The 13,277-nt window shown below is 40.9% G+C and overlaps 1 protein-coding gene across 2 annotated transcripts in view; it reads left to right on the top strand.

Annotated features, from left to right (window-relative positions):
• LOC311240895 (ceramide transfer protein-like) overlaps positions 1 to 13,084 on the top strand; it is a 111,508-nt gene extending 98,424 nt beyond the window's left edge. For both annotated transcript variants that reach the window (XM_084329503.1, XM_084329504.1), the window contains exons 10-17: positions 375 to 467; positions 2,366 to 2,461; positions 4,479 to 4,611; positions 7,091 to 7,161; positions 8,178 to 8,306; positions 8,639 to 8,768; positions 9,845 to 9,982; positions 10,686 to 13,084. In XM_084329503.1, the coding sequence (XP_084185629.1) occupies positions 375 to 467; positions 2,366 to 2,461; positions 4,479 to 4,611; positions 7,091 to 7,161; positions 8,178 to 8,306; positions 8,639 to 8,768; positions 9,845 to 9,972 (780 nt within the window). In that variant the 3' untranslated portion in view covers positions 9,973 to 9,982; positions 10,686 to 13,084. The remainder of the gene's footprint in view (positions 1 to 374; positions 468 to 2,365; positions 2,462 to 4,478; positions 4,612 to 7,090; positions 7,162 to 8,177; positions 8,307 to 8,638; positions 8,769 to 9,844; positions 9,983 to 10,685) is intronic.
• Positions 13,085 to 13,277: the final 193 nt, after the last annotated feature.

Here is a 13,277-nt window from a genome sequence, read left to right on the forward strand (position 1 = left end):
TGATGACTGTGATGGAGGCTGTGATCTGACACCTGATGTAACAGTTCCTCTTCCTTTCCTTGGTCTCTCTCTCTCTGTCCATCTATCCCTCCCTCCCAGTGGTTAGCACTGTTGCCTCACAACAAGAAGGTCCTGGGTGCGAACCCTGGTAGGAGGCCTTTCTGTGTGAAGTCTTCATGGTCTCCCTATGTTTGCATGGGTTTCTTCCAGGTACTCGACATGCATGCTAGGTATATACTCCTGCCATTGTCCTTGTTAGGACGGGTCAAATGGAGAGGAATAATTTCCCCACACGGATTGAGATAACTTCAACTCCATCCCCCCCCCTCTCTGATATATTCTAATCATCAATCTCTTGTCCTCTTGTTCCCCAGTGTCAGTCAGAGAAGGTCAGGATACCTCGACTGACCCCTGCTCCACCTGGAGATGTTTACTCCACCATCGCTACGCACAGATTTGGCACCAAGGTACTTTGACCCGTTTCATTTATTATACCTATTTCCTTCACATCTTGTGCTCTTATCATATCATGTTGATAAGGATGAGTGTTTGACACGGTGAAAACCTGTATTCTGACCATGAGGAATGATCCCAGTTGAGGAGATTAGCTGTTTGTCCTGTATGTTCCCTCGTTCTCACTGTGTACACACAGTCTAACCACCATGTCTCTACGTGTCTATTGGGCCCTACGGCCTCTACAGTGAGATGCCTTACTAATTAGCTAATGCTAATGTGTACAAAGTTTCCAACCTCTGAGATTCAGTTTGCTGCTCCTTTCAAATTATTTATTACTGCGTGTCTTGCTATGACATTTTAAATTATTCTCTATATGGTAATTATAGAGCGCTCACCAAGACAATTGGATTTAGAGTTGATCCCTGTCCTGTATGAAATATGACACTGAATTGGGTGATGGTGTTTCTGAACTGCTTCTCGTTTCTTTTATTTATTATTCCTTCTTCTCTTTAAAATGTCCACCTCTCCTCCTCCTCCTTTGTTCTGTAGCCTCATAGCCATTCCTCCTCTTCCTTGTCCTCCGTTGAACTAGTCAGTGCTTCAGATGACATTCACAGATTCAGCGTCCAGGTAACTGTACAGTAGCTTGTGTGTGTGTGGTGTGTGTGTGTGTGTGTGTGTGTTCATAAGAATGACATCTACAGCTGTACATACAGCTTCCACAGGCAGGCAGAGAGAAGAGAGAGTAGACTGCATGGGAATGACCACTAACAGCTGTACATACAGCTTACACAGGCAGGCAGAGAGAAGAGAGAGTCGACTGCATGGGAATGACCACTAACAGGTTCTTCTGTTATTGCAGCCAGAGGCACCATGTTTCTGAGTTCTGCTTGAGGAATTGCATGGCAATTGTGTTTTCTGTTGACTTTCGTTGACTTTCCCTTATATCAGCCCCCCCCCCCCCCCCCCCCACACTCGGCTACACAATACACTGAACACTGAACAGTATTCCGTCGAAGTACATGTTTATTGGCATAAACAAATGATACAAAACAATAGCCTATAACTATGTACACCTGACGTCTGTTCCCCATGGTTTCACGGCCGTCTCTCCACTTATCAGCTCTGGTACCGGAGGTCAACGCAACCTCTGATTTGGTCCAGGAACCCTCTGTTCTGACAGGAACTATGCCAAACAATTGCACAATCATTTGTGAGATCTGCTTATCGAGGATCAGTTTGGGGATACTATGTTTATTTATTTGTACAATCATTGTGCAAAATTTAGCAATATTTGAGTGGCAATAGCAGTGAGTGGCAGCTCTTAGACTAACAGACTCTTATCTTAAATAAGTAATTAATTAATAATCATTCGTCCGTGTCAAAATGCTCTCTACTTGAACGTGTCGGGGGTCAAAGTTCACCTCAACTTTACCGTGGCGTGTCGGGGGTCAAAGTTCACCATTCTGTCTCTACTTGACCATGTCAGGGGTCAAAGTTCACCATTCTGTCTCTACTTGACCGTATGTGGGGTCAAGAAAATGATTTCCTCTGTCTTTAAGAGTCAAACATCTAAAAGGTTGAGAACCACTGCGTCTCCACCAGAGCTTTTTTACATAGGGGGCGCCACAGAGCAAGAGAGAGGGGAGAGCAGTCGGCACCGTGGACAGTGCTGCCCGTGTTGCTGATTACTCTTCTCTCTCTCTCTCTCTCTCTCTCTCTCTCTCTCTCTCTCTCTCTCCCTCTCTCTCGCTCTGTGGTTAGAGCAGCCCACGTACATTTCACAGCATGAATGGCTACATTAACTCTCTCTCTCCACTCCAGGGTATCCTGTTGTTCAGCTCTGAATAAGGTCTGCTTTGCTAACCTGTACAGTTACCTGACATCTATCTGTCTGTTTGTCCTTCAGGTGGAGGAGATGGTGCAGAATCATATGACCTACTCCCTTCAGGATATGGGTGGAGATGCCAACTGGCAGCTGGTGATCGAGGAAGGAGAGATGAAGGTGAGGCTTAACTAGCATTGCAGTTGCTAGGTAATGAAGAGTTGGACATCCAGTCCTCAACATTTAAACGAAAATACAGCTGATAGTAAGGCTAAACTTGAGTACTACGCTAACCTTTTTCCCAAGGAGCACATGTGCTCCTAAATGACAATGTAGGAGCACACAAAGAAATTTAGGAGCACAGTGAAAAATGTTCAAGTAACACAAAGTTTATTAACAAACTATTTAGTACATGCATATTATACTGTGTGTGTGTGTGTGTGTGTGCATACTAAGGCACAAACATCTGTGCAATAGCACATACCACCGAAATCACACATTGGCCCATGCCTACTAGACGCAAAGGATATCGGTTGTCCAGCTGCTTTTGTATGTTGTAGTGTTGTCACTATAGCAACATTTTGACTTCGATACAGATAGGATAGGTAATGGAATCATATTATTAAATATATTATTAGATGACAGAACATGGAAAATTCTTTATACAATTATTTAATTAATTATAATTTAAATTAATATTTTGACTAGTCTCTCAGCCCCCCCTTCCCTTCGCGCTGCTCTGTGTCTATTATGAAATGACAATTGCGTGTTGACACGTCATTTTTAGGGGCAAATGCGAGTGAAATGGTCGAACTGTAGAGCCCGGACTACATTTCAGTAGACTGACAGCTGTCTAAATTAGTTACATTTACCCCTGTAAATGTCCTAACACAACCTCCCCCAATGTACAGTAAATTACCAAGTATGGTCTTGTCAATATTCCAATGTACAGTTTTGCTTGTTCAGTTGTACAGTGTCCCCCACCCACCCCTCCTACCCAATTCCAATTCCAAGGACTGTGTTCTGTGGTGCGTTTTCCTCTCGCATGTACCGGCCCGATGGGGAATTACCATAACATATACATGTCAGGACAAGGTTTCCATGATGTGTAAATTATGGTCTATTTTATTATAAAAAATTATTATTTTCTTACTACTCATCATTACATGGGGCGGTCTCTTGAGCAAGAGTGTGCTGTGTTTTGTGTCTTATCATATATTGCATTTTTATTTTTTTTATCAATTTGGAGGTCAAACACTCTACCATACTGTAATCAACCCCTGTGCACACACCATGTCGGTTGTTGGTTGATGATTGGTTGGAGAAATGCCTGTCAAAATGGCGTCTGTGTTTTTCATTCAGATGGCTTCTCCCCTTAAATAGGAGTCAACAACGATGTTTTTGCATCCAGATGTTTCCCAAAGTCTCGATTACAACCGCACAAAATCAGATTACTCTTTCCGTTTGGGACTTTGGAGTTTTAACCAAAAGGGATTTGGCAAAAGCCCCCGAGTCGAGGCCTGAGCATTCTCGATTCCCGCCACCTCCGTGAACGATTATTAGAAATGATGTGTGGACGTTTTTCAAACGTCATTTTCAAAGATCGCTTTCATTTAAGCATGGTTTGAGAGTGTATACATAATATAAAAAGTAAAACCATTTACAGTGGCTCGGGAGGTAGAGCAGTCGTCTGGCAATCCAGAGGTTCCCGGTTCGATTCCCGCTCCTCCCGGGCAGCGTGTCGATGTGTCCTTGAGCAAGACACTTAACCCCTAATTGCTCCCGATGAGCAGGTTGGCACCTTGCATGGTTGCCTCCGCCGTCGGTGTGTGAATGTGTGAGTGAATGGGTAAAATGTGAGTAACAAATTGTAAAGCGCTTTGGATAAAAGCGCTATATAAAAAAGCAGCCATAAAATTGGTAATATACGCACACCGGTTGACTAAAAAGGTACCAAATCTAAAATCTAAAAACAAACAGATTATTTTGTTCCAGAGGTGGAATATGCTATTTGAATAAATATTGGCTCTACCACCGATTTAAATAAATATATATAATATATATATATGTATGTATGTTTGACCTCCCTATTATCAAGAAGACAACTTATAGTGTGACCATGAAATATTTGTTCTTGTTTATAACAATCAAGTGTTGTTCTGTGTTGAACTCTTTACTGGATGTTTGTGTTCGTCAGGTGTACAGGAGAGAGGTGGAGGAGAACGGTATTGTACTGGACCCTCTCAAAGCTACACACGCTGTGAAAGGAGTGACTGGACACGAGGTCTGCCACTACTTCTGGGACACGTCTGTCAGGATGGACTGGGAGAGTAAGTATCCTTCTTTATCTGTCTATTGATTAGGGCAGACTTCCCATGTCCACATTTCATTCAAATTTGAAAAGAATATATGAATTTGACTACAAAAAAAGCCAGTTGAATGTAAATACTTTTTTATTTTAAATTTCTTATAAACATATCATTATTGATTTGAAAACGCATCACTGGTTCCTTTTTTCCAATGAATGGGTCATAAAGCACAGCCCAGTGCCTGATGATAGTTTCCTATTGGTACTACCCACAAATACAACACACAATGAATTGTTAATTGTAAGCATTTTAATAAGTCTGCTTCGATGTGGTAATAATATGTAAATTGTATGGTATAACACTGCCCCCTAGTGGACAATGTACAGTAGTCTCCAGATTGAAATGCACACCTTGATATCATAACACGTCAGTGTCTTTTTAATTGCAAATGCTTCAAGGACAGAACTCACCCAAATCCTTAATCAGCTATACATATGATAATTATGACAGGACAGCTGTTTCAATTGCAAATCGCTGGTGGTCGGTGGTACAAACAGAACCCTGTGGTAGAATTACCCAAATGGTGATAGAAGGCACCATTCATCTTTCTACACTAAAATGTGTTTTTGGAACTATAGCCTACTGTAGATAACAAAAGCAAGTGCAGCAAAATAATTTCAACATTTTCCAGAAGCTGCTCTGCACTTCAGTTGTGCTACACATTTGTTTCTAACGCTTCTGTCTTGAATTCTATTTGTAAGTGAAACAAATATGATTAGAATGTATCTAGTTCTGACATTTTAGACTAGTCTGCAACTTTTAGAACTCTTTATTCTTCCATGTGTTCCTGCCATGTGGAATACAGTTAGCTAGTTGGTAGGTGAAATTACAATAGACCAGAATACAAATGCTTGCCAATTGGTTGTTGGCTTTGTTATGACACTACCTTGGTCACGCTGATGGTGCAAAGTTGAAATATTCAGTTGATCGTTGGCAAAGTGCAAAAAAAAATGTCCTCAAACTGAGCTATGCAATTTGACACATGATTACATTTCCTATAGGTTTCTCCTATGCTCCATTTGAGGACAAGCCATATGCCAACAGTGCTGGGATTATAGACACTCCACTTTACAAACAATCGACTGAATATTGCAACTTTGCACCATCGGCACAACCAAGGTGTTGTAATAACAAAGCCAACAATGGGATTGTGTGTCTTTACGTCAAGCCCATTTGGTAAGCATTTGTTTTCTGGTCTATGGTATTTGGTATTTTCGTCTACTAGCTAGCAGCTACAGTAGCTACCTAACTTGAATGTCCCAGCTTGCCAGTAGCCTGATTTTAATTTGATGTAAACTGACATGTATAAGTTGATTTATTATGCTGGGTACAGTTATTTCAGTTTGGAATGTGTTTTTTGTACAAATTGCAACATGATGCTTGTATCCATCTGTCTCTGCCTGTATTTTCAGTATCACAGTATGCTTCTCCAGTAAATGTGCACAAGAAAAGTCAAGCCTTGTTGTTTATTGGAGGAAAACATATTAACTGTCTAGCTATGGTTAGTGATGCAATGCAAGGGCAGCATAGTGAAATTCTTGGGAGTTGCTGGGATCGTAAATACAGCTCTTGTAATAATAATAAGAATAACTTCGTTTTATATAGCGCCTTTCAGAGGACCCAAGGTCGCTTTACATAGGGGGGGGGGGGGGGGGGAGATGACAAATTAACAAACATAGTGGACAGACACAACATATACATATAAAGTGAGAAAGTTAGGGGTTAAAGGCCAAGTTGAAGAGGTGGGTTTTGAGCAGTTTTTTTTAAATTAGTCCAGAGTTGGGGCGGTGCGGAGTTCTGCGGGGAGGGAGTTCCAGAGGGTGGGAGCTGCCACACATTGTAAGCAAGTGTAATTTACCCCCACCACACACACACACAGCAATATGTGTTCTGTTTACATAGGTGAAACAGGACAATAATTGGATGATTACATGCCATGGAAATGTAACCTTGTGAACTCCTTTGCATGTAAGCAGTTGTCTGTAATATTCACTCAACTTTAAACAGAAAGTCCAATCATGCTCATTGTATTCATTGGTCTAGGTAATATTATTTTGGTAAATGGACTAAATGGATTGCATTTATGTAGCTATTTTATCCAAAACGCTTTACAACTTATGTCTCACATTCACTGCGGAGGCAGCCATGCAAGGTGCCAACCTGCTCATCGGGAGCAGTTAGGGGTTAAGCGTCTTGCTCAAGGACACTTCGACATGCTGCCAGGAGGAGCTGGAATTGAACCGGGAACCATCCGATTACCAGGCAACCACTATACCTCCTGAGCCACTGTCGCACATTATTTTCTCTCTGTTCAGTGACTTAAGTCTTACTGCAGTGTGTGTGTGACACGTACACCCAGATGTATGTGCCATGCTGAGTGCTGCCAACGGGTATATCATTTTCTTTTTTCTAACTTCTGTCTTACTTGTGTCTCCCTCAGCCACCATTGAAAACTTCAACGTAGTGGAAACGCTGTCCGATAATGCAGTCATTGTCTACCAGACGCACAAGGTAAGCTGCTTTCACATGTAACTTTTTAATAAAGAAATACCACTTCTTTAGCTAAATCACAGAGTTGGACTGAATGAGAGAAAACCCTCCCAACAGCGATGCATGAAATATGAAACACTGTGACATTGTCTTGTAGTAACTTAAGGCATCCAATCTGATGCCCTTAAAGGTGCTATAGATTACATTCAGCCACTAGATGACACTCTAGAGCGCCAGCATGTAATTTATCCAATCGGGTGCATTCTACATGGGGAAATGGGAAGTAGGCAGGGTATACATGTAAACAACAACATTCATTTTAGACCCACCAAAATCTTTAAAATGAATTAATCAATAATATTTTGGGGGGAAAAGTTATACTTTTATTCCGCATATTTGTAAAAGCTCTGTGGATCTATTATTATTTTATTTTTTTATTGATCTTTTCCCCCCTCCTTTTTCCTCCGATTTTCTCCCATCCCAATGTTAGTCGTTATGCCAATTCCCAATCCCCTTCCTGGTCGCTGCGCACTTACCCCCCACAGTCGGTCTGGGAGAGTGGAGGCTACCACGTGCTTCCTCCGACACACGTCCAGCCAATCAACCACTTCTTTTCACCTGGCAGCGCGGATTCTCACTGAGAGGGCGTAGCGTGTGGAAGGATCACACTATCCCACTCAGGTCCTATCCGCGCTTAGCAGGCGCCCCGACCGAACTGTAGGAGTCGCTGTTTACAACGACCCGGACCCACCCCGCCAGCTTCTCCCACCCTCTAATACTGCCAATTGTATTAGTGTGAACGGCCAGCCAAGCTGGTGACAACCCCGGAGCTGTGAGCTGGATTCGAACAGGCGAATCCAGCCGCTCCGGGGTTGGTGACGAACGCAATCTCCGTTACGCCACCTGACCGCCTTCTGTGGATCTATTATAATATTCTTTTTAAAGATTACTCTACATAAAATGTTCATCTATAGTACCTTTTAATTTCTATTTTCTGCATCATCATCTTTGACTGACGGCCAATGGTTGTGTTTCAGAGAATATGGCCAGCCTCACAGAGGGACGTGCTCTACCTATCAGCCATTAGGAAGATCCTGGCGACCAATGAGAATGACCCAGACACGTGGCTGGTCTGCAACTTCTCTGTGGATCACGACAACGCCCTTGTAAGTTCAAACTAAGCATCACTACAGCAGGCCAACCTACTTTGTCTTATCACTCCAAATAAAAGCCTAGGCCTCTCCCTTTATCTGTCCAAACACATCTGCCATCATCTTTTGACCTACAAATCTTCTATTGAGCAAACGTAAACAATGTAGTATGAGACATTATCTAAACTCCATCTCTTTACACGTAGCAGGTAGAAAGAACCCTCGCATTGTTATCTGATGAGAGAAAAAACCATTGCCAAAACCAGGTCACAAAAATATATGTTGACACTGAAGATGTCATTTGAAGGATTAAGACGGTGTGCTTATCCTCTCTCTCATCTCTGCAGCCCACCAACCGGTGTGTTCGTGCCAAAATCAATGTTGCCATGATCTGCCAGACCCTGGTCAGTCCACCAGAGGGCGATAAGGAGATCAGCAGAGACAATGTCCTGTGTAAGATCACCTACGTAGCCAACGGTATGTACTGCCTCTGGCCTACTCATCTTTTTGACCAACTTCAAATACCTTTATCTCAATTATGCTTTTCTTTCTTTAAGATCATGTTATTGTTGTAAACTTTCTAATTAAAGGTTATAGGCATTGAACACTTGTGCTGAAGAACCATATGACTGTTTTGAAATTAGTTGGACAGCCAATGTATTTGCAGTTGTAAAGTCAATCCATATTACTTGGAGTGTGAATGTGATATATCCTAGAACTCAACCTCCACTGTCTTTAACTATGAATGAACACAGTAGGCTACTCTAACTTACCATCTTTAGATAATATTTGAAAACATTGTTCGATACAACAGATTTATATGGTTCTTCGTGGGAGTTAATCAGTTGTTGTGTCATGGTGTTTGTTAAATGTAGTTTAAGAATACACTTACTACTACTGCAGCCCTACTGCAGCTGAAGACGTTGTGGCTATTTGGTACCAATAATTCTATATTTTTTGCATAGCATGATGTTTGACATTTTAGAAGAATGGAGTTTGCAAACCGTCTTCACTTTCTCAGCTTTATTAGTTTGTGTTTGGGTCATTCAACCTTCATCAGGTATGGAAATAGAGGATAAAACTGATTAAACCTGATGAGGTAACTTTTAGAAATGACTGAAACTGATTCTAAGTTAAAGATGCTATAGATACAATTTATTTAATAATCATTTATTTAAAAAAAGTATACACCCACAGAGCTTTTAGAAAAGTATTGCTTTTCCCCACCAAAAACATTTTTGATTTAATGAATTTATCATTTTAAAAATGTTTGCAGGTTCAAAATGGATGTTGTACTTCCCATTTCCCCACATGGAATGCACGCACCTGATTGGATAAAAGACATGCTGGTGCTCTAGTGCGACATCTAGTTGCTGAATCTTATCTATAGCACCTTTAAGACAGTATGCAGCACTCTACTCTTTAGCTGTGATACACATTCCCTTCCTGCGCACATTCCCTTCCTGCGCACCTATCAAGGACATACTGGTGTGTAGAGACTTTTCTTTGTGAGTTCATGTGTAACTCTATGAATATCTCCTCTGTGTCTGTAGTAAATCCAGGAGGTTGGGCCCCGGCCTCGGTCCTCAGAACAGTTGCGAAGAGGGAGTACCCCAAGTTCCTGAAACGCTTCACTTCCTACGTACAGGAAAAGACTGCTGGGAAACCCATCCTCTTCTAGACCCGCACAGGTACCTGACAACCCAGACGATTATTGTTATGTATGTATGTATTAAATACATTTACCTTTGAAGGAACATGCCAACATTGCAAATGTACTTCTCCAGAGTCGGACAAGAAGATAGATATCAATTTCCTCTCTGTGTGTTTCAGTAGAAAGCTATCATTGCGTGTTCCTTTTGAATAAATATAAAATAATTTATTTAATGTATTTATTTATACAGCCCTACTTGGTGTAGGTGGTGGTGAAGGAGGCAATTTCCACCCTACATTGTGGGGAGCGCTTTGAGTGTCTAGAAAAGTGCTATATAAATGTAATGTATTATTATTATTAGGTTTAGGTTTACTTTATTTGTTAAGGGGGACAGCGTACATTAATAAATATATATATATTGTACATGTAATTTTTCTCTCTGAATAAATTCAAGTAAACAACAAACTGCATTAACACTTTAATGACTTCTCATATACAAATGTCAGTCATGTGAGTCAGTGAAATTTAAAACCCAGTTTGTGGTGAGACTATTGTGGGACTATTTTCTTTCTTGCTGAAGCACAAACCACTGTCTCTTTTGTATAGGTCTAACATCACTAAGCTATTATACCATAGAGACACTATTACTGTGTCTTGTACTGTATACGAAAGTATAGAAACATGTATTGTATGGTATGGCTTTTATTAACATATCTTTCATCTCCTCTTCTTGATTCCAGTCTGGACAGGGTAAATATTGCCCTTTTTTTGAGAGACTGCATTTTCCAACCTTCAACAGGCTCTTGTCAACAACATGAACTTATTCACCCACCAATCAGAATGTCTATTCCAACTACATTACCCACAATGCCGTGCCGTCCAGGAAGTCTCAGAGGACATTTGTCTGTAGAAAAGACTGGTTTCAAAGGCTTTAATCCGTCACCCCCAACGTTTAAGTCTCCCCCAACAGTAATGGATATCAGCTGCCCATAGATATGTATTTGTATGTAAATGCAAGACTTTCTAAAAGATTTTTGAATCTTATGTAACCGATTATTCACTTTTTTTGTAAATTGTTTTGTACATTTCTTATGATTACATTATTTTGGACTTTTCATTAATTTGCTTTAATCACTAATATCACTGCTTCTTGTCATGCTGCTAAAGTTGAAGATAGATAGACAGACAGGAAGTGTGGTGATGAGGCGCGGTACAATATCTCTTTTCTTGCCTTCTCCTGTTCCTCTGGTGAAGATTTATATTATAGTCTGATGGAGGCACAGAGACTTAACCTAATCTAGTCTGATGGAGGGACAGATACTTAACCTACTCTAGTCTGATGGAGGGACAGAGATTTAACCTAATCTAGTTTGATGGAGGGACAGATTTAACCTACTCTAGTCTGATGGAGGGACAGAGATTTAATCTACTCTAGTCTGATGGAGGAACCGATACTTATACTCTAGTCTGATGGAGGGACAGAGACTTAATCTACTCTAGTCTGATGGAGGGACAGATATTTAACCTACTCTAGTCTGATGGAGGGACAGAGATTTAACCTAATCTGATGGGGGGACAGAGATTTAACCTACTCTAGTCTGATGGAGGGACAGAGACTTAACCTACTCTAGTCTGATGGAGGGACAGAGATTTAACCTAATCTGATGGAGGGACAGAGATTTAACCTACTCTGATGGAGGGACAGAGATTTAACCTAATCTGATGGAGGGACAGAGATTTAACCTAATCTGATGGAGGGACAGAGACTTAATCTGATGGAGGGACAGAGATTTAACCTAATCTGATGGAGGGACAGAGACTTAACCTACTCTAGTTTGATGGAGAGACAGATTTAACCTAATCTGATGGAGGGACAGAGATTTAACCTAATCTGATGGAGGGACAGAGATTTAATCTAGTCTGATGGAGGGACAGAGACTTAACCTACTCTAGTCTGGAGGGACAGATATTTATAATGTAGTCTGATGGAAGGACAGACTAAAGCTTTCAACACTCTTTCCTCTTCTTTTCTCTGAAAATCTCTATATTTATAGATTGTTATACATAATCTGTCAAGAGAGCACTATGGACTTGATGTATTGTACAGAGAATGACAGAACGACTTAGTTTACGTGTGTGCGTGTGTGTGCGCGTGAAATGTGAAATGTGAATTGACTGTTAAGGGCTTGAATCAGATGACGTATGGGGGTCCAGGAAACAGGAAGGGGAGGGAAAGGAGTCTCTTTTTTGCTTCGTTTAATGTACTCTGCATTGGGCAATATTTTTGACAAAGCAATGAACTGAATATGACATCAGTAAATTAATATCTATGGAATGAGGTTGATTATGGCCCACATACACTAATATCTAGAATGTGTTTGTGACCTAGGCAGGTTCTTCAATGCGAGCAGGCCCCGGACAGAGCAACGAAAAGTGTATGATTTTTGTAAATCAAATACCTTTGCCTTGCTGTGGTACCGTGACCCAGGGTTGAATAAAGGGATGAAAGGCTGTTGATTACCCCCCCCCCCCTCACTCATACTGTAAATTAACATTTCACATATCGTACACAGTGCAAAGCACTGGCCTCCCTCCCCTTTGACTGTTAAAACCTTCAGAATGCCTTAGACACCAGGATGGCCCCTATACACAGCCCTGGCTCTCTTACATACAACCACCACATGTGTATTTATCAAGCCATGAGGTGGGGTGGGGGTCAGCATTTCACATCATATCTTACCTCAAGATTTTTATTTTAGATTCTTTTTTAATTTTAAATTTTTTTTTAAGTTGTGCTTTTTGCAATCATTAAATCTTTATGGTTCAGAATCCACCAATCGGTCTTCTTTGAGTCTTAACCCTTTCACTGCCACACTACAGAAGGTTAACCCTTTACTATCACACTACCGACAGTGAAAGGGTTAAGAGAGATGGATCAATGTTTCCATGGCGACCACAGCCTACTACAGCAAACATCTATTAAATTACATCAGCTGAAGAATGCATTTAGCCTTTTTAATTTTGATATTTTGTCAAGAAATAATACACACTTTGTATATTTCTAAGTTGTACGTCGGAAGTGTTATCATTTGCACTAAATGTGATGCAATTTGACAATGTTCTGTAAATTAAAATTGTTACACTACAGGGAAGTGTGCTGTGTACTATTTTATTTAATGTGACATTTCACTGAATCCTGGGGTTACTTTTCAAAGCAGGGATGATAAAGAAGCAAGTCAACCCTTAATTAAGTACAGTTTGATAAAGGATTATGTATACAGTGTATTTATTGATACGGCACTACTTCAACCACCTAACACTACCTGCCTGCA

This window comes from Notolepis coatsorum (assembly GCF_963971535.1).
Source record: "Notolepis coatsorum genome assembly, chromosome: 1".
In the NCBI taxonomy this organism is placed as follows: Eukaryota; Metazoa; Chordata; class Actinopteri; order Aulopiformes; family Paralepididae; genus Notolepis; species Notolepis coatsorum.